General features: G+C 39.0%; 1 protein-coding gene across 10 annotated transcripts; it reads right to left on the reverse strand.

Moving 5' to 3' along the window:
- Positions 1–1,524: 1,524 nt before the first annotated feature.
- Positions 1,525–27,987, reverse strand: RCOR3 (REST corepressor 3). 10 transcript variants are annotated; one of them, XM_051614042.1, is made up of 13 exons: positions 27,742–27,987; positions 27,062–27,118; positions 26,527–26,628; positions 21,452–21,529; positions 19,817–19,869; positions 17,948–18,109; positions 17,473–17,597; positions 15,891–15,969; positions 13,033–13,251; positions 11,325–11,402; positions 10,518–10,575; positions 4,972–5,213; positions 1,525–4,540 (listed from the first exon to the last, which is right to left on the reverse strand). In XM_051614042.1, exons 1-13 carry the CDS (start codon positions 27,881–27,883, stop codon positions 4,196–4,198), a joined length of 1,740 nt encoding a protein of 579 aa, XP_051470002.1. In that variant the 5' UTR covers positions 27,884–27,987; the 3' UTR covers positions 1,525–4,195. The 10 variants fall into 10 exon arrangements, with proteins under 10 accessions (XP_051470002.1, XP_051470001.1, XP_051470007.1 ...); XM_051614041.1 differs by having other exon boundaries at positions 15,873–15,969; XM_051614047.1 differs by having other exon boundaries at positions 15,873–15,969; positions 26,527–26,662; positions 27,742–27,771.
- Positions 27,988–27,997: the final 10 nt, after the last annotated feature.

Raw genomic sequence — 27,997 nt, forward strand, 5'->3', positions numbered from 1 at the left:
GTAAATGAGGTTTCTTTGGAGACGGGATCCAGTTTTCAAGACAGACATTTTCTGCACTCCTGATCCTCCCTCTAGAGCAGAACATCACCACCTCCCATAATGGAGTTTTGTGGTGACAAAAATCTGTCAAATGCGTCACCAAATATCAGGGTGCAGGCGTCACCTTCACAACCACAATGCGTAAGACCCAGTGAGCAGAACAGGAGACCTGGTTTGCATGAAGAGTGATGTCATACCCCTGAAGCAGCAGCAGAGATCCCTGAATCTTGATGCTTCCTTTTGTGTCAGACCAAGGGAAAACTTCCAAGTGTGCAACAGCAGTCAGGGTTTATTTATTAGTATCAATTTTCAGGATGTCTGTTATGAAAAATGGGCCAGTTGCTTATTATTATTAAATAGTCCAGATCCTGTTGCCTGTATATTTTGCCTTTCCTCCCTGACTATGAATTGTTGATGTCTAATTCATCAGTAACAGACCACAGGTGGCCTTTCAAGAGTTTATATTTGCCTTTTATATCTCACACCCAACATCTTATGATCTTGAAGTAGGTATCTATCATGACAGTGCCTGCTTTTAACTCACTTGGAGAAAGGTGAACTCTCAGGTTGAGCTATCTCAACCTCAGGAAAAGCTGGAGGTTCACGACATTTATTAAAACTACCAAGTTACATTCAGTGCGATGTACAGTGCACCATTTTGCACTGGAGCTGTGACAGATGCTAGGTACTCTACAGCTTCCCTTGCATTTTGAAACTTGCCTTTAAGCAAACTATTTTGACAAGCTTGTCTTTGCCCTGGTTTTGCTTTTGCCTGACAACCACATTTCTGCCTAGAGCCAGTGGCAGCTGCAGTCTTTTCCTTTCCCTTGCCAGCAGAAGACACAACAACCTTGTTTCAGTAACTTTAATCCTAAACTCTCCTGGAAGCTCTGCAATTCTGCTCTCTTCATACACTAACTCCCACGTACATAAAGTACCAGTTTGTATTCTGTTTTCTCTGAACTGTGAAGGTTTCAGAATAAGCACTGTATGATTTAAGAAAAAGCTCAACAATATAAAGATGAAGTTAAACCTAAGGATAGTGCAACTGTAATTCCTTTGGCTCATGATCAACTCTAAGACAAATTAAACTGCTTTACTATGATGTGCAATGTTTAGTGATTGTTTTATTAATGCAGAAATACCTGCTGAACTTCATATCCATTCTGCTTTAAAGTGCAACAATTAAATACGATAGTTCATTTACATCCGTATCTCGTGAGTGTCATTCCTAGAAGACACGTCCTTCAGATTATGCCTCATTTTTAGTACCATTTTGCTTTATTAACTAAAATAAACTGTACAAAAAGCTGTAGAGTTACATTAGCTTTGAACAATGTAGGATACACGTTCTCTGCAAAACTTTAGTGTGCAAACATTTTACATTTTTTAAAGTGACAAAATTAAGCCAACCTTGAAGTCAGAGTTCATAACTACATTACAAAACAGGAGACTAGATACGGCAAAAGAAATTCCCCACTGAAATCAACACCATTGTATAATTTTATTTCTAATTCTTAAAAAAATATAAATGAATTTAGAAGAGAATCACAGTATAAGGGCCCTAACATATTAGACCATTACAAGGTACATAAAAATAGAAGACACAGATTTCTTTGAAAGTTTAATCCTTTGATTAAGCAGCAAGCATATCACTCTCCAGGCAAACACTGCTTAAAACAAACCCTACCCCCCAAAACAGGACGTGCAAACTGTATGCACATATTCTGCAAAGCACACAATAAAGACATTTTGCTATGTACATACTTTAGTACTACAAACGCTAGGAGTTCCCTACTGTGTGCTACAGTGTATGTAAATTAAGAAATACTACCCATCTCTGACCCTCCCTCCCCCCTTCAAATACAGCACCTTTCCCCAGTTATAGAATATTCAAACTAGATTAAACGGAATTACAATGTACTGAACAGTTTCATAGCAGTTGGTGGTGGCCAACTCTACTGCAACACCCAACATTCTGCATACTGAAGTCTTATTGACAAGAGACAAGACAAAAATTAGCAAAGGTACAATACACACACCTGGGAGACTCAATGCTTAAAAAGAAAAAAAAAATAAAAAGAAATCCTGAAGATGTATTTTATCACTATTGACAATTAAACTGAGATACTTAGGATGTCAAAATGTACCAGGACAGTTTCATATCCTAAAGACTGGAGAGCAGCCAGATTTGTGTGTAGCTGCGGAGGGGACACTTAATGACTCCCAGAACACAAGTTTTAGTGACCACAAATTCCTCTGTGCTTGCCTTACAATGCTGCTTTTCTTAGACAACAGGTCATCTGATGCTCACATAGCGGCTAAGCATCTACTCTGATGCCAAAGAAAAATTGTAGGAAGGCCCTTTTGCATGAGGCCACAGAATACTAGTGAAAGCCGTTCAGAAAGGAAAAATCTCATGCTTGGTCTGAAAATATTTTTAAATTACAAACTAGAACATAAATGTCAACATCCTAACTGCAACTCAGGCCACAACTATCAAACTTTAATACTAGATTTACAAATTAAATAGGATCTGATGCTGTAAGAACTTCCCTTTCCGCATACAAAAAGACTTTTGCCAGTTGCTAACTGATCATTAGAGCATCCAATTCATCTGTGAAAAACCCTAGGGAGAGCACATTCCATTTTCAAATAAAGTCTCATTTTAGTCAAGGGCAAATCTAGCTAATAACAGGCAGCTTTGAAAAGATTTTCAAACACCATTTTAGATACAAGCAAAAATAACTTTCTACATAGTATGGCTGTCGACATGAACATTATTACAAAGTCAAGAATGTAATGTTTTTCAATGGTTTGATGCACACTGCTACTCAAATTTGCAGCCTGATTTTCTTGAAAGGTAGAGGCATTTCCTTTTTTAAAAAAAACAAAACAACACACAAACAACAAACTAAAAAACCCACCCTCAAAACACTGCTGGGCATAAATCAAATTTTCAGACTTTCAGACTGCAGTGAAAAGAAAACTTTTCCTAAAATTTAGAAGCAATAATTAAAACCCAAATACAGGTTATATTTAGTAAAACAAAAAAAAGAAAAACCCCCACAATAGTGTCAACCCAGCCTATCAGCTCCACCAGAAATAGCAGAAATTTGATATAATAATTTAACAGTAAAGACTGGGCCAGCAGCAGGTAACACTACTGCCACAATATTCTACTACCATCATCAGCCTCTATACTTCTGTCATGAATTCTTAGGCCAGATACCAATGATCTAGCACATACAAACTGCAGCCAGCCATGCTCAAGGGCATGAAATTCTACTGTAGTCAAACTAGATGAATTAGTGGAATAACAAATAAATTAATGTGTTTTTTTGCTATATGGTTCTTCCCCTCTCATCTCCCTGGGTGGCAGGAGTTGCTGCCTTTCTCTCTCTACCCCAGCAGGAAACTGGATTCTTGCTTTCAAGTTAACTTCTGTGAGTAGAATGTACATGAAATTTAGTAAGTTTGGTACAATAGCTCATTGAATCTTCAGAATACACTTCCAGAGGAGTATTTAATAAGACAGTACCTTTTTAAACAAGAAGAAGTGTTCTGGGAAAAATACAACGAGAAGAAACACCTACATTTTACAAGTGCGTGAAATGCTTCTACTGTTACCTAAACAGGGCCAAAAATTCTGAACCTAAGGCCATTATTTTTTTGCACTAAAAAGTAAAAAAAATACACACACACAACCCCCCCCCCCCCCAACGCTACATTTAAGTCTCCTACAATATTATCTATTCCTAGATTTGCCAGACTACTTTCCTGTAGTTAGATGCTTGACTACAAAGAACTGTAATAAAATAAATAGAGTAAAAATCAGTTAAACAAAATCTCGGTGTGTTGAACATTTATTCATGTAAGAAGTTAGCTTCCTTCAACAGTTATTAATATAGAGGAGGGCTGTATTGTAGGCATTGTTCTGCTGTACAAGTCTTCAACATAAAAATATTTTTATACAGGTGGTCATTCACATGGTTCCGTTTCTAGTTATTAGCTTGCTCCTCTGTCAAACTGGTCTGATACCTGCGAAGGCTTGCTATTTTCTCCCCTTCATTATTTGGAAAAGAAAAAAAAAAAGTACATCGATACCATTTTTCAAACGTAGGAGTTAGCAGAATTCTGCTTTTTTTTTTTTCCTTCAGTGCAGAGTGGACTGAGATTCTGTCTGAATTCCAATAAGCGAGGGTGGCTGCTGGCCGCTAACCGTGGTCAGCACTGGCCTGGGGTTTAGACGAGGAGGCATGGAATTAGCTGGGCGGATGAGTGGTGGGGGAGGCTGATTTAGAGTCGGCCTTGGCTGGATAAATCGTGCCTGCTGTTGCAGTGGTGGCGGCTGACGATGGAGAGCGGGAGCAGCAGGAAGCGCCGGACGAAGTAACGGGGGCGGCTGGTTTAAAGGTGCCATGGGAGCGGTAGGTGCTGGAGCAGATGCCTGTGCTGGAGGTGAAGGGCCTAAACACTGAGTGGCCGGAGTGCTTTGTGCCTGCACAAAGGACAAAGACAAGACTGCGTGAACAGCCACCCCAGCCAGAGGGCAATGCAGTTGGGCTGCCACTGTCCACTACACAGGAAACAGCATTTAAAAAACAAAACCAAAAAAACCTGAGAAGTTACTGAAAAGAAATCGCCAACCAAAACATTATAGACAGCAGAACTAGAACTATTTATGAAGCAAGAGTCTTCTTCTAGAACAAGAACTGTACTTTAACAATAAAACAGTAATGTGATTGTCACTATGAAAGGTGCAGTCCTGCTCCCAGCTGGTTAACGACATTGGCTGAAGTTCTATGCAAGCTCATCATCATTCTTTAGAATGTGGTTTGCCACTCCACACCAGTTAACCTTACATTATATCACTAAATAAAATGCTGTTCCTCAACCCATGCTTACTTATTTCTGGTACACAAAACACACCTCATCTTCTTCATCAGTGCTCTTTCCTGATGGCACATTAGAAGTATTTTTTGTGTCCTCCCCTAAAGCAGAAGCATCACCATTAGAAGCCAGGGTTCCTTGTTCCGCTTCCCATTCCTGCAATACCTCCTCTAAGTTAAACCGACGCCTGTAGTTTACAAAGAAGTTCTTCACTTGGCCAACAGTCTTGTTGCCAATTACATCTGCAATAGCTTGAAAATCTTTACCATATTTTCGGACACCTGGAAGGCAAAGTAAATAACATAGCTGTGAAGAATCACTCAGACACAGCTACGTGTGATGTATTTAAAGAGAGAACCTATGGGACCTACAAATCAAAAACTTGCTAATTCAGAGGCCTTCTCAATTAAGAGAAGGCCTCAACTTTCATTAAAACAAAATAATTTTTTAATTGCACAGCTATCAACATACAAATCAATAACTTTATAAAAAGGTCATTACCCACTCTTCTTAAAGATCCTGGCTTACTCACCAAGCCTCCCAACCTAAAACCACAGACATCTGGCCTCTGACAAATAAAGCCTTCAGTGTGCTTGCAGTAAGGGCAGAAGCCCAGGACAAGTTCAAGATGGGTGAGGGAGCATGACCAAGCCTGTGCATATAGCTGTAAACAGGGTATAACCCTAGAAATGTCAAGTGACAAACACTGCCAGCTTCTACAGGTTCCCTCTGTGCCAGCTGCATGCAGACATTTCTTTACCCACAGCTTGTGCAGCAGGAAGGGGAGATGGCAGCAGCTACCGGACCAAACACAGGGCAAAACAGTGGGACAGAGTTCTATAAGTCACCATACGCTGCTCATTCCTGCACTTGTGACATGCTGTACTGAGCCTACACAGAGCAACTGGCAAAGCATTCACTCCAAGTTTTTTTAAAGCTTTCATTCACCATTTGAGTTGGGTATAAGGATTCAGGGTTTTGGGACAAGAACCTTGGGGAATGTAAATAAATGTAAGCTATTGGTGTCTATAAGACAGCTGAGTACAAGCCTTCAGAATAAAATCTTTCAGCAGGAAGGTGTATGACAGAAGATCTTTTCATCATTACCACACTGATATCCGTAGCTCACTTTTATTTAAAAGCACTGCATAAGCAAGTCCCAATAAGTACTTTTTAAAGTTCTAAAATTACACTTGCATGTAACACACACACACAAAAAACACTCGAGTAAAACATTCCATATGTTTAACCTAAAATTTGAATTATAACTTAGTTTGTGGGCTTTCTCACAGTTGTATTTAGTATATCTGTCTAGTTTCTCCTCTCTCCCACTTAAGAAAAAATCCTCAACTGTCCAGCATCCTAGAACAAAACTTCTAGCTGCACAAAGTACATTTTTAATCACAAGTGTCTAACAGTTTGGAGACTAAAAGAAAGACAAGAGTTTTATTTCAGAGTGAGTAAACAGAAGACTAATTTTTTGCTCTCAACTGTGCATGAGCGAATTACAATTTCACTTCCTCTGTGAAGCTCCTGATAACTAAACTCATTCAAAACATATTTCAGTGCTTAGAGGACAGGCACTCTGTCTCATTACAGGAAAAGAAATTTAAGTCTGATTTCATGCCTCCCTTTGGAAAGCGAAGGAAAGGATTCAGAAAGTAAGAGCTATTTCAAATCTGAAAGCTGTTCCTTTTCAACTTGATTGTGAAGAGTACAACCTTCAGCTTGTTCTGCTCCTTCCTACTTTCTTCATTAACAGGCACTTCTGATATGGTAATGCAAACTCACTGCAATCTAAAAGGAAAGTTCAGCTCCAGGATAGCAACAATTTCTGTAGCTGACACTGATGTTTCAGCTCTCAAGAGCCCAGCTACATTATTTAAGATCTTTTCTGGGGCACAAAAGAATCCCTCCATTCTGACTGCAAGAACCTTGGAAAGAAAACAAAGGAACAGAGCAGAGCCACGTGGGAGGGCATGTATCTAGGCAAAGCAAAGGCAGGAGGGATTCAGCTCTGCGCTTTCCCAGTTGTAGAAGGTATCAGCTATACCCCTTAGAAGCTTTGTGTGCCCAGAGCACTCCATCCAGTGTTGTTTTATTCTTTGATTGCCCTACTATTACCACCCTTACTAATTTATAATGATCATTACATATCCACTGCAATGAATCTAACATCCTGTACAATTAATCAAGTGAACAAAGTGCCCAGCAGAACAAAGCACGTTTTTGTTTAAAACTCAATTCAGTTATCTAGTGATTTCAGCCTTTTTTGTTACTATGCTGTCTACACTTTTCATTCCCCTTAATCTGCAAAATGACTGAGCCTGTTGGCTAACTTCAACTGAAGTTGTCAAAAATAAGGTCTTCAAGCCTATTTCCAAGCAAACAGCTTGAAAACTGTGTATCTTGCCTTCACTGAGAGCCCAACTATAAGAAATATACAAAAAAAACCCAACTTCCTTAGTTTAGCTACACATGCCACTACTACTTTTTTATTCTGTCCAGAGTGTTATTTGGTATTGCTCTAGCACCACCATAATGACTTCTACAAAATGATGTAGTAAAATCCTCTTAAGCTGCACCAGAAACAGAGGATGTCCAATATGTTTCTGAAAGTTTTATTCATAAGGTGCTGGCATAGCTTTAAGAGTTGATGCCAACCCACCACCCCTTTCAAATCCGTGTGCATTACTCACACATCCTTGTAAAAATTCTGTGCTAAACACCACCCAAGCTATTTCCAAAGGATATAATCTGCTCTTCAGTAAGAATTATGTCATTAAGTTGCTGAAAAGTGAAGCTCAAAAAAGATTACTGCATAGTCTCACTTCACATGCATGAATATCCTTCTCCCAGCTCATCTGAAAATAGCCCTGATCATGGGAATCATTCAAGCTCCTCAAAACTTGCAGTTGCAAAGGTGCACCTGGACACATGCATGCTCACTATTATAATGCTTCATCTTGAATGTCTAACTCAGAGAAGCTCATAAATCCAAGTTTGAGCTGTGCTGCTTAATGCTGTGCAGCACAGGAAACAGTGAGAGGGACACAAAAATTAGCCTGAGTCCAAAGCAATATAATACAGCACCACAATGAGGCAGAAATAGTTAACAGCAACCTCTGGCTTACGAGAGGTGCAGTCTCACTGTGATGGGATTCCAGGGCTCCTGGCAACCACCTTATGTAAAGTTAGAGCCCAGCTGTCCCAGCTGTTTACCATTGCAACACTATGGAAGTAATGTACTGCTTTCGAAAGTTAAATTCTGTTGTTTTGAACAAGTCTTAGAACATTTTTGCAGTTGCCATGGCTGAATCTTATTTGGAAAAAATGATGGTGCTCCTACACTTCTATACATTAAAAACAAGTTTGTAACTTAAGAACACTTCAAGTGATGAACTGACACATTACATTCAATAACTATTCAGACAAAGTTGAACAGTATCCTGATAAATCATACTGCAAAAGATTGTCTCAGAGGTAAGTTTGGGGACACAACCCCCACTGCAGGCAGCCACAAGGCTTATAAGATTACACACTCAGCTCTATTTTAAGGTGGGTCTTTTCATTACCTCCTCTTTAGTTACTGCCACTCTCTTGAGATTAGCCCATTTTCATGTTTAGGAAAAACAGTACTAAAATTATATTACTGCAGATTATTTTTAAGATTTCCATCGTTGGATTTAATGTCTAATTCAAGTAAAAATAAAATCACAGAAGTGCCACCTACCTGCTTAATGTTTATAATTTCTGTAAAATTATTAAAAGCACATGTCAAAATGTATTAATCCACTTGATGAAATAAATCTGGTTTAAGTGTACAAACTAAATGTTCCTGTACTCAAGTCAACTTCCAAGTTCACGCCTAACATGCATTATGGTAGCTCTTAGTACTGCAACCATGGCTACTTTCTTCTAAACACAATGTCAGGACAAAAACCAGAATGGCTCCTTCAGGCATAAGTCTACTAGCTCAAGCAACTTCAAGCAAGAGATCAGGGCAGGAGGTTAATACCTACAGCACTCTCATTCCAGGTGGCAGACTCTACTACTGGGCAGTAGGTAAGGAAGAGATAATAAAATACTTGGTTCCTGATATAAAGGGTCCCTCGCATTTCCATTTTATACAGTGACAAAGGAAGGGGATGAAAAAGGAGACAATACATGTAAGAAGCACAAGTAAATTACATTAAAAAGGATTTTTTCCAGAGGCCTGATTTCCCCACCCTGAAGTACTGAGACTGACTACCTTTATAAAAACATGAAACACACCCTAGAGAAGAGACTAGAAGGCTAGAAATCCTCTCGAGGGAGTCATCACCAACCCTTATTCTCTTTTGCCCACACCCCAGTTTTATCAATTATCTTGTCGGTCATAGTGCAATATCTTAATAAAAACTAAATGTACTCTCAACGCTTCCCAAATGGTTTGAATCCTTTCACACTAAGGCAGGCACAATGAACCTGAATTTTCCCCATTTCTCCAGCAAGCATTCTACTTACTAGGCTATCATATTAAAGACAGGCATCTCCTTCAGTTGCATTTGGGAACAAAATAAAGTGAGCTTGTTAGGAATACCAAGAGGAAGAACTTAGGACAGAAAATATTTTGGAGATGCAAATTCCATTACGAGGCATGTAAGTTGAGAGGTGTGAATTCAGACACCTTGCTTTTCAGCATTTCCATTCACACTTCAAAATAGACCTCACTTTAGGTTCACTCATCTGGCTCATAAGTAACAGGTACGGCACACCTGACAACTTTACACTGATACCCAGATTCAGCTGAAGACTTTATACTAAAACTCAGTATTTCATTTAAAGGTGAAGAACACAGTGAAATAAAGTAGATGTGTATAACTGAACTGAATATCTCCATCTCAAAATAGATGATCCACAGAAGAGAGTCAATATACAGTGTATTCAATACAGCATTAGGCTCTCCAGATATTTCCCTTGCATATTTTCCCTTGATCAGGAGTGTATATTAAAGCAAAGCCAAGAGTAAGTTTTCCTTCATATAAATAACTGCAGATTAACTGTAAAAATAGCATACTAGAAAACGTTTTTTCTCCAGTAAGACTGTTGGTCAAGTATCCATATCCAGCTTCAGACTCTTAAAAGGTCTCCACTGGGTAAATATCTGCTCTTTTATTCCCTCATGAATAGAGAAAAGTAACAGTAAATCAGTTTTATTTATGCTTTTTCCTACTTTAAGGATAGAGAGATTTCTTAAGTGTTTGCTTCAGATTTTATTATTTCAACTATTACCTCTGTTTTCCACTGTGGATAAATTAATGTAAGGTGATTTAGAAGATAACTGAAGGCACTTTTCAACTTCAGTTGTTAAACTCAGCTTAGTTTTTCTGTTTGAGATTTAACAGGGGCAACTGAAAGACCAGTGTCATGTTGCTTGAATGAGTGCCCTAGGAATTCTCACTAGTTTTGCTGTTTTCTCAGTGATTTTTCTTCTAAGACCAGATAAAGTTTAGCTTTTCATTAGACGGAAATACAAACATAAGCCCGAGTACCTCTTCAAATCCTTTGCATCAGATTTCAGATCACTACTACTATTAACATACCTTGTACTGCAAGAAGCTGCTCTTCTGTGGTCCAACGGGCATTGATTTTCTGATTAGACTATTAAAATCAGAAAAATGGCACAAAGATCATTAAAATGTTTCAACAGCTGCAAAATATCTGAGCATCAGAATGTGTTTTATTTGCACTAAATTTTGCAACACAAGTAAAGATCTCTTATAAGCCATAAATTTATAGTGTAGATTGCTTTCATGAAGAGGAAGTAACATTTAAGGATGCAAGCTTAGAACTACACTAACAGCTTTCCCTCTTGCAGTTCTTCATATCAGCTACATATGACCTTTATGCAGACAGAATTTGAATTTGTAGTTATATTTATCTAAACTTTTCAGACTTGGTGTCTGGAGAGTTTTGTATTCATGTTATGTTTCATATCCAAGCCTTTAAAACAAGCAAAAAGAGACCTTCAGTAGTAATAAATCAATCATTTTAGATGTCCAAATATATGTATAGCCATTTTTCACAAATAATTTACTGCTAGCAATATACATTATCTACTTCTGATCCATAAAAAAAACCCACATACATCAGGGCTCAATTCCAGCTCCTTATTGTCATGAACAGATAGGACTTTTTCATTTTTTGCTGTTTCATTATTCAGTCAGTTGCCATAAAAAAAACCTACCACTAATTTCTTGTAAAGAAGCCAGACTCACCCCTGCACGTAATTCAATGGATCCTGTTTAAGCTGCTGAAATGCAAACACTATGCTGCAGCAAAACTCATTTCTGTAGCTTCCCACTAATGTAAGTGCAAGGCCACAAGTTCTTGTACTTATTCAGATTTACCTCAGGAGGTTTGAATTCTTCAATCCCGCCTTCCATTTTCTGTTTAAGTGCACTGTTTACTTGCTTAGCATTTTGAACCTTGGTCAAAAACAACAAAGTTAATCAGCTCCACAAAGAAAGTTGGTCACTTTACACATATATCTTCACTAGGATTGCCACAAGTGTACCTCCTAAGTTAGAAAGAGAAATATTATGGTTTAAGGCTTCACTACTTTTAACTGTTAAAAAAAATAATTAAAAATTACAACACAGTTTACTATGGAGAGAAAAATATTTAAGCCAGTCTTTCAGAAGAACAGTTTGTCTGTAGGAATATTAAAAGTAGGATACAGCAAGCAAGTTTCAATAATGATGCATATGTTCTTCAAGAATGCAGAAGGTTCTAGACACAAGACTTGGTTCTTAGAAATCTAAATGAGATGTACTGTATACATTAACTTCTTCCTTCTCCAAAAAGCACTTTGAAGGAAAAAAAATATATATTTATGAGAGGTTTTCAGTTAGTTCCTTCTGACAGACTGCTTTTTATTGACCCTAGATCATCATGATTTCTTTGAGGATGACTCTTGAAATTATTTCAAAGATTTAAATAAAATATCTTAGTCTATGAAAAGGAGAGCGCTTCCAAATCATATGTATACACAGTTAGTAACCACTTAAACATGAGAGTAATGCACATAAGGTAACATAGGTAAGAAAAGTTTTGCATACTATGGTGCACAGCTATTACAAGTGTTCTTAAGTATGGACACAAAAGCAGACAACTCAGTGGGGAGATTCCAAAGGCTGCATCCCTGAGATCACTGCAAGAAAAAAAGAGAAACACAACCTCAAGGCTGTAACTCACCTACACTCAGGCTAAAGAGTGAACCCCACCTATGCTATTTAGCCCCAGAGACCTGCTGTGACAGAAAGAAGCATATTTCTCCTGCAAAAGAATACAAGGGAGCAAAAATCCCATGATTTATTCACTCCATGATTTGCAACATGGCACCTCTTAGCGGTCTACAATGAGGCAGAAATTCCAGGAAGTAAGTCTTGACTTTGTAGCCCCATCGCTCCTAGAAAGCAAGCATGCACATACTGCTGCACCCTCAGAAGCTGAATAGATTCTGTGTTTCAACTTTAAGAGCCAAAAGTTAACTACTTCATGCGAAGACCACAGGCAATTCCTCTCTTAAAGGTGTAGACAACACAGCTTTTCTAAATATAATAAGCAGAAAGCTCATCATTAAAAAAGAGAAATAACTAAACCCATGATTTCTGCCCCGCCATACTTTCTTGGTATGTAGGGAAGGACATTCAGAAAAATAGCTACAATTTTAAAGACAACAAATAAAGCTTCCTCTGCTTCACTGGTCTTATTCTCACTTGTAACACAAATACTTTTTGCAAGTTAAAAAAAAAAAGTGACTTTGGTTTTCTCCTGTCCCCAAATCTGTAACATCATTTTCATGCCACCCACCTCCTTTTTTTTTTTTTAAAAAAAGGAAGTAATCTGTTTCATGTTATCAACGAGAGCAGATTAACATAAAAAACAAAACAGAATAGCTAGTCAGCTAGTGTCCAGAATTTTTGGTGATGGCTGTGGAACAAAATTAGGAATGCTCACATTAAAGAAGTTTCAGAATCTTTACAGACTCTTCAAAATCATTACAACCAGAACAATCTGAGATGAAAACAAAACAAGACCAATAACCCATGGTACCTGTCGCTTTAATGAGATTAGTTCCATATCCAGCTGTCTAAGAATTGTGTTGGCTGCATTGGGACTACAGGACACAGCTATCACATCTTCCTGGGTCAGGTACATGCCTTTTGGTGGACGGCATTTGGAACGCTGAGAATGGTGGCGATGCTGCAAGCTCTGATATTCTCTTCTACCCAGACCTATTTTGCTGGTCTGAACAGGCTGCTCATTATTGCCCTTTAATTTACAAGAAATAAATCATTAAAGAATAACAGTATCTTGCACATGACTTTAATAAAATATCACACACCATTGTGATCTCATGACAAAGAAAGCCTAAATTAACATCCTCCTCTGCACATTCTAATCAAACTAAGTCTTGCAGACAAGCTGATGGAGCATACCAGTAATTTGCTGGGTAAGCCTGCACCAGACTTTGAAAGTCAGTTTTCAAAACTTTTTTTTAAGATGGCTGAAAGTACATTAAATGGTATAGAAATCACAGTGTAAATACTGTGAAAGAGGGCAAAAAAATCAAGAAACATTTACGTACACAGAAGGTAAAGAATATATATATTTTTTACATATTTAAACCAAGTAATCAGTGAATTTACCCATTTATTTCTGGCCAGATATGAAGAGTTCAGGGTAAAGATCAGGGGAGAATGAAAGTCAACCAGGACAGGCAAGAATGCAAGATGACACTTTTCACTCCTGCAATCACTATGGAAAATGATAGCACTGTTTGCTTCAGGAGAGAATTTGAGATTTGGAAGAGAGAGGATAGATGTACTTTGCAATAATTATACAGATTAATGTAATTTAGCAAACAAGCCTTTATTGTTTGCTTTTTTCAAGGGGAAAGGGATGGCAAAGAAGAGATGAAGTTTCTGTAACTGCCGTTTTGATGTGTTTGGACACCTAAACGTGTCAGCTTAGTCTTTAATGGGCATTGCTACACAACAGCTAGTCTGCATGCATGTGACTTCCATAGAGCATCTGGGTAGGTTCCCCACAGACCAGGAGCGGAGACGGAAAAATTACTGTCCTCACAAGGATTTTAAATTCAAAGCAATGCCTAGTACCAAAACAGAGAAGGGATTCAGGCTTTTTGCTACTTCAAGCAGCTCCCTACTGCTCCTCCGTGCTGGCATCCATGCATGTTAAGGGGAGGTGGTAATTTGATCATAGTGAAAAGAAACTGCAGCAGCCATTATTATGTTCTGTAGCATTGGTACAGATCAGCCAACAGCATTTTACTTTTCTATGCTTGACCTTCTGCCACATCCTTTTCCCAGCTAATGTAACATCTTAATCCAGCCCACAGACTTCACAGAGGCCATCTTAATAGTACTTAAGATATTTGCTCTTCCTTGGAAAGTTACTAGAGAGCCTTATATCTTTAACATATAAAAATCCCAAGGTTAAGTCTACTTCTGGCCCATTTATTCCATTTGGTTTTTGGTTCTGCATTGCTATTTCAGTCCAAAATTGCAGTTCCTGTCTGTTCAATCTGGATCTAAAGTGAAAATATTCTCTCAAGCTTTTTTTGTCTTGCCAAAGTCCGTTTGGCTTGTTTTAGTTTTCTCTTGTAACAAAGTTTCCATGGCTCCTCAAGTTCAAGTAGCATACTCAGTTGTATTTTGCTTAAGAACTGAAAGGGCACAAATCCTACCAGAAATAAGAGATCACAAAAACATCTTATGTTGATCCAAATATCTCATCAGAAACTGAAACCTATTTGTCCTGTTCCTAGAAGTCTATGAACACCCTACTTTCATTCTGCATGTAGTAATTCAAACAATAATCAAGGAAAGTAGATTGAACAAAACAGCCCTTATTTAGAAGTGGCTTAGGCAGCAACTCAAATGGACATTTCAAGAACTTTGTTAAAATAGCAGAAAGAAAAGTAAAAAGTTTATTTATTAGACCTTGTGCCATTTCAAGTTCTAAACCCTGTATCTTGGCATGTTAAAAAAATATTAAAATATCTTTTTCAGAAAGGGATAGTTGTAATTGTAGTTTTCTCTTCCCCCCGAGGTAGTTAGATAAAGCAATATGCTGAAGGTCACTGCAAAGCTGAGAATGGAATGTAAACCTATCAGTCTCTTTCCCAACATAATTTTTGGTAGAACTGCAAAGTTTTATTACTCCTAGACACCATTTAATGGGAAAGCTGAGCTTTTGTACTACCTCTCCTCTCATTCTCAAGAAGTATGAACTGTCGCATTTTAGGAAAATCACAAACATTAAGCTGATGAAGGAAATGATCAAATGTTTACACACTTGATTGTTTTTCTAGTCTTGTTCATAAATAACTTCTACCAAAACAACTCCCAAAAAAAGTCAAAACTTGAACATCCCCCAAACACAGCACTTACTTGTAACGCTAACAGTAAGTACTCCTTAGGGGAGACAAAAAAGTTTTACTCTACATTTATTAGCAGAAAACATCTCAATAAAGCCAAGTATTAGTTGAAACGCATAACCTCACTGTGGCTTTGAAAGAACAAAGATGTTACACTTGGAAAATTGGCATTTAATTTTAAAATGCAAAGAAAACATTTAAATCTCAAGAATTCATGATCAGTAAAACTGTAAACATATTAACAAGACAGAGGAAGGGGGAACATAGCTTTTACCAGGCAGCAACCGCATACATCTCTTAAAAAACTTGGAGATGCATTTATGTCCCCAGAACAGCAAAAATATATGATAAAATTTTGTTTCAATCAGAAGTTGTCAAGATCTTGATCACCTAAAAACCCTGTGATTTCAGCAGGTGCAAGCTAAACCTCTTCACTAGGAAGTATTATTTTTCACAGTAACACATTCACAAAAAACAAACTGACATTCACCATTAAGGTATCCGTTACCTCCTTTTTGGCTTCTTTTTTGGGATCATAATCACTATCATTTCCATCCATTGGATGAGCTTCTTCTACGTCATCATCACTGAAGACAGATAAGATGCTGGTCATTTAATCTAATTTTAAACCTCAAATATAAATATGTATCAGGCTAAGACAGAATGATCTACTCTAAAGTATCTACTCTAAGTACATGGCATCTCTTAGTTGTCTGTAGTTTTCAAAAAAGAGCTGTTAAAAACATATTTCCTTTATTAAAGCCTAATAATTATTATGAAAACCAATCCAAAACTATAGTTTTGAAAATATTTTAAGCAGGGCTGGTACTGCTGCCAAAAAAATTGGTGTCGCCTTTCTTCAGTTCAACCACCTGCGCCAGCAGGAGCACTTAGATGGTCAACTATACCAAGGCTAGAAATAACCTTTCATTTGCCTCATTAGTTTTAATAGATCAATTTTCAAACCACTGCACCAGGTGGATGAATAAGCCCTTTTTGAAGTCTGTGGGGAGCAAAGGGGGACAATATAAGATGGGAAAACACAGGACTGCTTTTTCAGCGAAGTGCTCAAGATCTAGCAATTTGGGGCAGGCAGGGAATAAAATCTACTCAATTAAATCAAAGAGAAATTGTTGAAAATATAAGTTAGTTTAGTCAAGTCCGATCCAGTCACTCACACCATATAATTTCTGAATATATAAATGTAAAACCACCACAAAATCTTCTAACTATTACAAAAAAACCTCAAAATGCTGCATTAGAAGCAAACTAATTTTCTTCTGCAATTTTTCAGCTAGAGGGTCACTCAGTAAGCATATGAATTATAGATTTCAGAAGCTCTTTTCAATAACATATAATTAAATAGACCCTTCTACTCTAGCTACGCAGTTTTCTGTAAATGTAAAATGATACTTTACAATATAAACATGATTATGTTACTTATACATTCAACATATTAAATAACTTTTAAAAAAATGCAAGTTCATACTCAAGTACACCAAGTGCAATACAATTTAAGTTTCATAGTAACTGGAGGAAATCTCATTCCATCCAAGATAATTTAAAACTATTTTGAGTTCTAATGCTCTTTGACTTATAGCAGTTTTAAGTCTCATAAAATAAGATTTTATATCAAGTTTTGTTACAAAGCAGTACTTAGGCTTTGTAATGGCCACAGCTCTTTACAGTGGTTGATCTTTCAGTTTTAATTCAATTCTAATTATAAGAAAACTCAGAAAGCCCCCACATCCACAAAAACAACCCCTTCCCCACACATTAAGACAAGATTAGACTTGTCAAATAAACAATTGTTTCTAACCCACATTCACGGACTTCAAGTTTTTTAAACACTTGTTTTTACAGTTATCCATTAAAGCACCCAAGTACGTTATTATAACTCACACTGACTGGCGTGATACAGTTCTTACAGCACAGGTACCAAACCCTTTGCTAAAAGCAGAAACATCATCACCACACTCAAACCTAAAATACATGGTTCACCCTGAAACTTAACGGCTGGAAATCAGTCTGACATCTCTACCCAGAAACACTTTAGTTTGTGCTTAGCTACTTGAAATTATAAAACTTACCTGTCGCCTTGATTATTTCTATTAGCTAGTTTTCGAGCCTGCCGATCCATCAAACTTGTCCTAGAGCGAGTTTTTTTCCAAGAATAGTAATATTTTACAAGGCTTGCAATAGTCTTGTCTGGAAGCTAGAAGAATTAGTTAACATATTAATACTTAAAAAAATTAAAATTCCACCCAAGATTATAATTCTGCTGTATTTACAACCACCTATACCCCACTATTTTAAATGCATGGATGAGCTGGAAAGGAGGGATGTATTTCACACACATTTTTTAAAAAGGGGGTGGAAAAGGGAGAGGCTTTTTTTATTAAGAGTGAGAAAGCTGTAGGTCCAAGAGACATTATTAAATTAACTTAATTCATAGGTTGTTCCTGAAGACTCTACAGAAATCAACAGGAAATTTTCACCCAACAGGAGCCTTTGTTCTTACAGCACCTGAAGTGTTTAATGCTTCTGGTTAACGTATTAATTTACCATTTGCTGGATCCTGTGAAAGCTCTTTCCATGGAAGCTAAATGCTTGTTCAAATAGGACTTTATCTTCAACTGTCCACTCATCAGGGAAAGGAGTGAAGTTAGGGAGATCCGCAAGGGACTTCTCAATATTGTGTTTATGCCAGAACAACATGCCGAGAGCCTTTGAAAAGAAACAGTCCCTCTTTGGATTTAGTCAACTTTCTAAAATGTTGAGACAATAAAAAAGGCAACTTATATATTTAAAATACAATTTGACTATCAGAATCCCTTATCCAAATATATTTAAAATTGTATTGGCTATGTACTGTATGTTACAAAATTCTCTTCGGAGACAATATGAAGAGTGAGTGGGCAGACCTGTACTTCAATAAAGTCTGAAAGCTAGACAATTTAAGGTTGGCATAGCAGCAGCAATTCTGAAGCAGCATGAACTAGGCTGATAGGTTCAAATCCAACCCGATTTCTTCCTTCACAAGCATGCATCACCTACACGGTTCCTTATAGGTTTTTAGGCCTTTACTACCAGACCACTCAAAAAGGAAAATAAAAATACTTCTCAGCAGCCAGAGATTCATCCAAAATACAAGTCAGAAAGTTCAAAGTGAGAGTGGTCTTTCTATAACTCTCTAATTCACAAGTAACAGTGTGGCTACTTCCGTGTCATGTGTACCTAATAAGGAATGGAAATTTAAATATACTTTCTTATATAATTTCATTTCTCAATATCCTTAAATAGCTTTATGCTGATTAGACTTTCTGCCAGAGAACCAATGACAGACTTGGTGGGAAATGCAATCCACTTAATTTCAAACATAAAGTGCAGACATGATCATCAGTTGTTCATCAACTCTCCTTAACCCCTGATTTCACATCTTCTAACAAACCTGGACATAGTAAAACTCTTCTCTTGTTGAAATGGCAAGTGAAAAGCACGTCTTTCAAAGATATTTTCTATTCTACTTTGAACAGTCTACTAATATTTTGTACCAGAAGTTGTTCTGAAAACTAGTCTTTTTTTGCAGATTTATTTTGAGATTCCTCAGTTCCCTCTCTCCCCTAACAAAAGACAAGCCATAAAGATCACCAAACTCCAGGTATTCTGGACTTTGTAACAGTGGCAGCCTCTTCTTCAGATAGTAGTTGACTAGCAAGTATTTGCTATTATGAGTTCCCATCCTCCAAAGCAATCATACAACTTGCTTCCACCTGTACACAAAATATTTTTTTGTCATATATAATCTCACTTTTACACAATCTGGTTAATTTATGAAGAAAATAGTAACTGAACTAAGTGCAGACCAGCAAAGTTTTATCCTGTACTTCTAACAAGATGCTGACTAAAATTTATTTTTAAAAATGTGAATTTGTTTGTTAATCTCTAACCTAGAATTTGATTGTTTTCCTGCCTCCAAAAAAACACTTAAAGTAGGTTTCCTTTTTTTTTTTTCCAAATATGCAATAAACCTTTCCAGTCCTGTCCCTATCACAATTAATGGTTCAAGATTGTACCCTATTTGCATTCTTATATTAAGCATTAAATTTGTAAGCTGCCTTCCTAAAAAGTTCTTCAGCTAAATATACACACACAATTGCATGACATGCCCAGTGTATCAAGAAACATACCAAACCTTTCAAAAGTGCACATTACAAGCTGAGCATGTCATGAAAACAAAGAGCTCAATCTTTTGCAGAGAATCCAGACCACAACTGTGTGCAGATCCATTTAACTGCAGTGTTTGCTGCCGTGCCTGAAGAGAAACAGCGTTAATTAATGGTAACCAAGGGGAAAAAAAAAAAAGAAGAGTTGTGTTATATTTTTATATTTTAAAAATCCTTTAAATGAGCACTCTCATTTCATAGCACTTACCTGTTCCACATTGTATCCATGTTTTTCCTTTGCTATCGCTATATATTCATCCACTGTAACAAAACAATGTTAAAATTATTCTTTAATACTTTTAGTTCTGCTACAAGGTGACAAAGAATTAGCCATGTAAAGCATGGGAGGACTGTTTTCCCATGTTAAAACATTATGTAGACCCACGCTCACCAAAAAGTTAAATATATTAATAGCTTTATTAATAATAAACAAGCCCACTGTCTTTAATCCAACATTTAATTTTTCAAAGCTTTTCCACAAGCTAATTCTCAGTGAAAAAGCTACTTTCACATTTTTACTACAAAGCCACAGAAGCTCACTATTTATTTAAATCAGAGGCTAGCTGGTGATTGAAAGGCTGTCTTCTTGGAACCCACTCTGAAGAACACAAACACTCTGGGGGGGCTGTGTCCAGACAGCTGGGTCAGTTTTAAATTGAACTACTTCTACTGTTCATATTTCCAAACATGTTAAAAATTAATGTAAAGAGATCCTTGATCAATGATTATGCATATCATCAATATTAATACAGTTTTAGCTGACCAACATTAACGTTAACCATGGCATGAAGTCAGTTTTCAATAGAGAATATGAAAATTCAATAATTAGGTCATCAAATTTGCCAATAACATTTTTAAAATCATATCTGGCCATACTAGAGTCAGCTTTGAGATGAACACTTTCCATCATTTTGCAATTAAGTCCTCCTAGTTTTCATCTTCAATGGGTACTTATCTGATTTTCAAAAAAAAACCCCCAAACTCTTCCCATTCACCTTTTACAGTTCACAATTAAATGGCAACTAAATGTAATTGAAATGAAGTATGACAGAGAAAATGAAATAATTATATCCGCATTATTCATATGGACCATAGATGTTCTTGCCATGAACTGCTGCAGCAAAGAGGTAATTGTACTTTAAAGGAATGAAAAGAGTGCTTGATAATCATAGTTGGAGTATTTTATTTCTAATTGCTCAGCAGCAGTAGAAAGTACGTTCCCTCAAATGTAGAGGGACACAAACCTCTTATTACTAGCAACAGGTAGAAACTGTCCTGAGAACCAGGTTCTCATGACTGCATCCTCAAAGCCTACTAGGGGAGTATATATAACATACAAGAAATCCTAGCATAGGAGTTTAAACTAGTTTAAACATATAATTGATCACATTTACTCAGCTTACTCCTGTACTTCATGTCACTTTTGAAGGAAGAAAATGCTCAGTTTTTCCTGATAAAACAACAATAATAATTTCCCCTTGAACTGGGCCTCAACAAATCTTTTCTGAATTTATCTACTGCAACTCCTTCTCTTATAAATTTAAGAGCATTGAGTTTCTCATGTTTAGATGTTTTATTCTTTTATTAATAACTAAAGGTTTTACAGACACTGATGATGATATAAACACAGGCAGTGTGATTTGAAACAAAGACTTAACTACAAAATAAAAGAAGGTGACCTTTCCTTTCCCTGGAGTTCTCTAAATTAATACATAAATGAGAAGCTTTGTATTTAATTTACTAATTTGCCATTGCACTGTGTGTAAAATACAGAGTGAAGAGGCACACCAGAAACAGTCAGTCATGCTTAAGCACCAAAATTCCTAAGCAGAAATGAACTTACACTTGGCATCTGGAATACTATGATACGGAGACCATACAAGCATCCCTCCATTATCTTTATCAGTATATTTTGTGGCACCTGTAAGAAAACAAGTCAGTCTCAGTATTTATAAATATGATCTAGACAACAACTATTCATGGAACAGTAAGTACAAGTCAGCTATATTCAGAAATCTAGCCCAGCTACTAGGAAGAGGGGAAAAAAAAATTAATTCTGCATTATTTCCTTAAGATATGGAATGGCCAAGTTTGAACACTACTCTTATGAGGCTCAGTCATAATGGGATATTAGACAGGATCCTGGTTACCCTAATTGCAGCATTAAAGCACAAGGCTAAATTGGGCATGAGTACAAAATGCAGAGGCAGTCCTCCAGAAGTTATGACTGTCTATCAGTACTCTACCACTTAGCACTACCATGTTAAGTTAGGCTTCCTCAAAACAAAATAAAAATGAGATGAGGGTACAACAGTCACCACCCCTGATCCTTTCAATAAGGAACTTCACTAACCATTACACCAGAAACAATTCTTTTCATCTCTCTGTCTCTGTAGTTTTGATTTTCACAGCCAACTACATTGTGTAGCTATAGAAAATATACTGATGCAACTTTGTAGAAAGCACTAAATCATAACGTCTTTTACTTTTAAAAACACACTGTCAAAAAAGGAAATTCTTCAATACTTCTCAGGAACATTTTACAAGTGTATGCCACTACACGCAGCTTCTTCCAATCTATTTGTTTAAAACAGTTTATCTTGTTAAGACAAATGGAGCATTTATACTTTTGTCAGTATGAATTCCTTGAGGAATCGCCCTAAGAGGAACTTGCATCTTTCTTGAAGAAGGAGCAATTTTATTATTTTTTTTAATTCAGTGAAACAAGTAACTTTCCACTCCATTTTAAGCTTCCACACTTAATATTTAGGGTCTGCAACTTGTTGAAGGAAACAAAACAAATTAAAGCTTTGGAAAAGATAAAAACTTTGTGCTTTCTAGTTATGTACTATGCTTTATTGCTCTTCCATCCTTAATTTGGCAGTGTTTTGTATTTGCTATCATCTTTGCAATCTTTAGATCCAAGACTGTGAACTTGAAAACCAGTGAATTAGAAAAACTAAAAGAACTCCTGCATCTTCCAAAACGAGCTGTACAAGACAGATAACCTAAATGCATTACAAACTCTGTAACAAGTTAAAAATGCACATGCATTCATAAAGCTACAGTTTCAAGGCATAAGCTATACTAAACTCTGAAAGGGTTTTGGTATATAAGAACAAATTCCTCAATATACATTCTACTTCAGAACAAAAAAAGTATGACATTTCTAGCCATCAGGAATGCAGTATTTCTTGAAGAGTATAGCAAACATGTTATAGGCTTGACATTTCTCTTGTCCACTCATACTTTTATCACAACTAAATGATCACTACCCTGTACTCCACTCTTTAACTAAGAGATAAGGAGAAAACAGGACCACTAGAGCATGCAGCAGAATTTCAGGATGTGAGGAAGAAATGCCTAAACTTAATATAAGTATACCCTCAGTTTTCCCTAAAAAATAATAATAATTAAAAAAATTGACACCTGCAGACAATTGGGTATTATCAGCTACTGGATACTTAAGTACTAAAGTGAAGATAACTAAGTTTCAGAGTCCTATAATTGCACCTGCAGGAGATAATGCATGTGGTGAACCTTCCCTACTGAGGAGCCACCCTTGTACGACTTAACAGGCACCTCCAGCAGAACACCCTCTTAGGAAGTAGAACTGTTTCTCCAGCAGGAATTGGACACCTGTTTCTTTCTAGGTGGCATCTTCACATTGACAAAAGGAAAACAAGGATGACAAAGGAAGGTTTGGATGCATACAGCTAGGTCTGTGTTCAAGAAAGGTATCCTGTCCTCAACATAGGATGTTCTCCAGGTATCACTCCATCTCCATGTGCAGGACCATGATCTACCTTTATGAGAACTACTTCTTGTCCTTTGTGCCCCAAGTACTCAAGTGAGCAGCAGTCATTCCCCAAAAAGGCTGTGTTGTATATCTACAGCAACAGAATCTTTATCTGCAAGACTCACTCTAATTACGGACAGTGGCTGGAAAAACTAGGCAACATGTTAGCCAGGGCATGTTAGAAAAGCAGAGTTGTAAGCCAGAAAGGGAAAGACCATGAGCTCATCTCATAATGAGTTTTTTTCCCTGCCCAAACCCCACATTCAAATCACTTAAGAAAAGGTCTCTGTACTTCAGCTGCTGTGCTCCTCTGATGATGAAAAGGACTAGTTGCAGATGACCCACAGGTACTCCCCACTGCTTCCAGAATAGAGAAACTGTAGCAGCAAGCTGACAACAAAATTTAGCTTAGTGTTAGAAGCTAGGTACACATGGAAGGTGCTGTTCTGCACACAACTCTACCGAGAATAAAATTAAAATCTTGAAGCATACAGGTCTTGAAGAGGGCATTGTGGGGTAGCGTGGCAAGACAGTACCATCATCTGCTTAAAACCAAGCTTTGAGAATAGAAATAGAACCACAGAAACTAACAGGAGGAAAAAGTAAATTTCTAAAATAAAGAACTTTAAATCTTAAAAAGAAGTAAACAAATAAATTAAAAAAAAAATCAGGAAACGTGAGGACCAAGGGCATGGAATAAATGGAAAATTTTGTATACTTCACCCCACCATTTACTAATTTCAATTTAAGAAAGCCTGCTTTCACATAGGAAGACTAGAGGGAGAAAAGTCGTAAGGTCATACACAGAAATGGAATTTCTAAGTGACTGTAAAAGGTATAGAACACTGTTCTTGACAGCACCCTACATCCCTAAGAAGGAGGCAAATGAGAAAGAAGTAATTCAACATTAAGTAAACAAAATCCAGACTAAAGCCTTTGAGAAGTCCAAATCTGAACAGAACAAAACTTCTCTAGCAGTCATCTCATGACACAACAGTATGGTGCATCTCCAGCACTGGAGAACTCCACTACTCCCTCCTGATGCAAACAGCCCACAGCAGAAAGATACCACCTTTGTAACATCCTGCTACATCTATAGGTGGTTCAGAAAGTACAAGCAGAAACAATTTCACCTCAAGAATATAAAGTACTGCAGGGAAACCTGCTGGAGGAGACAAAAAACTGGAGTACAGGAGATGGTTTATTAACTCAGTAAATCAGGTAAGGAAATTTGGGATTTTTATTTTATTAAAACTGGGTTTTTTTTGCAGTGAGAAAATTTATCTCACTGTACTTGTATCCAGTGACAATTAAAAGTGCAATTTCCCTCACAGCTCTATCTGAAGGCTTGCTTGTAAAAAAAGAGGATAGTGGGGAACAGGTAAGAAGAGTATGTTTAAACTACTCCTAATTGTTGCTTCCAATCACAACTCACTTCTTCTAAGAGAGAATGACAAACAGTTGATTCACTTTTTCTTTATTTCTTGTTTTATACATGAACTCATATTTACTACCGTAACAACTATAATAATGAATGTTTTGTTCCTCAATGTATTGCCATAGAGCATTGCTTATGAATATTTTTAAACGCAGGCTAAGTAAGGGCCAAAAGACTGGTATTTATTCTACTGATTTTAGGATCCTCTGTGTGTACCAGAAGGTTGATTTTGTATCTTAGACTTCTATCTATTTTCATCTGTCATTGATTCCTTTTTCCTACCTATTTATTTTAAGGGGGTTAAAAAACAGGACCCTAACAGTACTGTAAAAAAAGCATTCTAATACACCTGACTTCCCCCCCCAAATAAAAGCATTAAAACTCCAAGAAACAGCATTTAAGTCAGTAAATTAGAGATAGTGCAGATGCCCATATATGCAAACCTGTAACTATGATGGAGCGTTTGTTCCAAAAAAATTCCAACAAACCAAAGCAATCTAAGGGTAGCTACGGAGCACTACTTTTTGCCCAGCATTACTTTGCCATCTCTAGGAAATTATGTCTCAAGATGAATCAGAAAAAAACCCAACACCCTAACAGATGAAAGCATGAGATACTGCTGAGATCTCCTCAGATAACCAGTCTGCTAGCATGGTAAGTACATATTATACTTTTATACTTCATGGACTTAAAAATTATGATTTTGTAAAAGTATTCCAAAAAAGTTACTATCTTCTTGCCCTAATAATCAAAGTACGCACACTAAGAAGAACAATACGTTATGCCTCTTACACAAGACTTACTAAAGAAAGATTTCCATCATTAAGGAAACTGACAAAGTAAAAGAGTAGACAGCGATCCCAGTTACTGGGGAAAAGACAGTAAGCTGAACTCTAAAAAGTCTGGTTATAATGGAACATAAAATTAATTCTGTAGTTAGAAATGCAATAGTATTGCATATATAGTTTACAGAATTGAAACCACAGAACCTCAGCTGTCCTAGAAAGGGTGAAGACTTCTTTTAATAAAAAGAAAAACAAACACTATATGTTTTTCTAATTTAGGTGGCCTGTAGGAAAAACAAACCCAAGCTGTACATTAGAAACGATAATATTTTATTTACGTTTATTTTTATGCAGGCAATGTAAAAATAAAGGGTGTAAACGGCTGGTGTTATTAACAAAGAGACCTAGACTACACGCTTTTCACTAGGGGAAAGGCATTCCCTTATGCCAAGATCATGCATCCATTTAATCCCACCCTCCCCCTTTCTCTCCCCCGGCCTTTTCTTTGGCCTGCGGGGACTTGCGCCCATCAAGAGGGGCTCGCTCCAGCTTGAGGAGGCACTATATGAGAAGCTCTGGCCCAATCCTCTTCCGGTAGGAAATCATCTGACACCAATGGAGCCTGTCTGGAGAACAGGAAAGTAGATAGGCTTCATCTGACCACTACAGCACAACTGATAAAAGGCTCCTACGGTCTCTCTGCTCGGTGTAGTAAGGCAAGACAGCACTGTAGCAATTAACTGGCTAAAACCGAGTACCAGGCTATGCGAGCGCACCCAGTGTTCCTCGGGGCGGGGCTGGGGGGGTGAGGAAGGCGGAGGAGAGCAGCTCAGCCTGCAACAGCGGGGCGAGGGAGGCTACTACAGCACACAAATCCAGGGGCAGGAGTTTCTCACCCAGCGCATCTTCCAGCCAGCGCCTCCCGCACGCCGCCAGGTCTGCTCCGCTTCCGGCGGGGCGCATCGCTTCCCACCCTTGCCCGAGAACATCCATCACCCCTCAGCACATATTTTTAAATCACCTTGTTAACACCTTATATGCGTTACGGTTTAAGAAAGGGGGGGGGGGGGGGGGGGAGAGTGGGGAGAGAGAGAGAGAGAGGAAAGAAAAAAGAAAGAAAGAAAAAAAAAAAAGCATCCAACCTTTTTCTGCTTCACCGCTTCCCGCCGGATACACATAATACGGCTGATAACGAAGTGAACATTTATGCCCCCCCCGCCCCCGGCGAGCGGCAGATGCTGCCCCTGCCTGCCTCCCGGCACCGGAGCGCCAACACAAAGGCTCAAAAAGCAACATGAACCCAACCCCGCGGCCGCCGCCGCCGCCGCCGCCGGGAGAGCGCCCAGCCCAGCCCGGCACCGAACCCATCCCTCCCGCCCGGGGAGCGGCGGCGGCGGCAAGATGTCAGGTTACAGCCGAAAAGCCATTTACCGGGCTCGAAGTCAGGAATGCGCGCCTGGTATTCCGCTCCGACCCTCATTCCTACATCTGCAACGCAAAGCGGGTGCGGGGGGGGGGGGGGAAGGGGGAAGAGAAATTAACGGCTTGGGTGTCCCCGGCAGGGAGGGCGGGCGCCGTCCCAGGCTACCCCCGTGCGGGCGGGCGGGCTGGCGGACGGACGCACCGCCCGGAGCCCCCTCCGCGGCCGTGCGGAATAAGCCACCTCCTCCTCCTCCTTCTCCTCCTCCCCCCGCCGCCCGCCCCGCCACCCCGCCCGCCGCGGATTAAGCCCCGACGACCGCCGGGGAAGGGAGGGGAGAGGGGGGGGGAAAGGAAGGGGGAGTTTTATTTCAGCGGAACAATGGGGACGGCGGCGGCTCCCGGGAGACACTCCCCATCGTTAAAGCACCGCGGGGCCGCCGCGGGGCCGCGCCGCGCGCTCCCGCTCCCCCCTCCCCCTCCCCCACGCGGCCGCGGCCCCGGCCCGCCGCAGCAGCAGCAGCAGGGGCGCGCGGCGGCGGAGGAGCACCGGCGGAGCACCGGCACCACGGCACCGGCGCGGGGGAAGGGGGGGAGGCGGCTCGTCGCCGCCGCCCCTCCCGCCGCCGCCGCCGCCACCCCCCCTCCCTCCCCGCTGGCGGGGCGGCCCGGGGCCGGCCCCAGGCTCGCACCGTGCTCGTCGCCACTGTCACCGCCGCCGCTCTCCGGCTCCGAGTAGTGCCCGTTGGAGGGGCTGCTGCTCTTGGTGCCGTTGGGGGCTGCCCGGCTCTTGCCCCCCAAGAGCTCCGCTCCCTTCTCCATCATGCCCGGCATGTCAGGGCTTGAGAAAGGGGGGAGCGGGGGAGAGCGGCGGCAGCGCGGGCTGCCGAGGGGGGGGAAGTTAATACGGAGCCGCCATGTTGCCCCCTCCCCGCCCCCCCCCCCCCC

This window comes from Apus apus, chromosome 3, assembly GCF_020740795.1.
Source record: "Apus apus isolate bApuApu2 chromosome 3, bApuApu2.pri.cur, whole genome shotgun sequence".
Lineage (NCBI taxonomy): Eukaryota > Metazoa > Chordata > Aves > Apodiformes > Apodidae > Apus > Apus apus.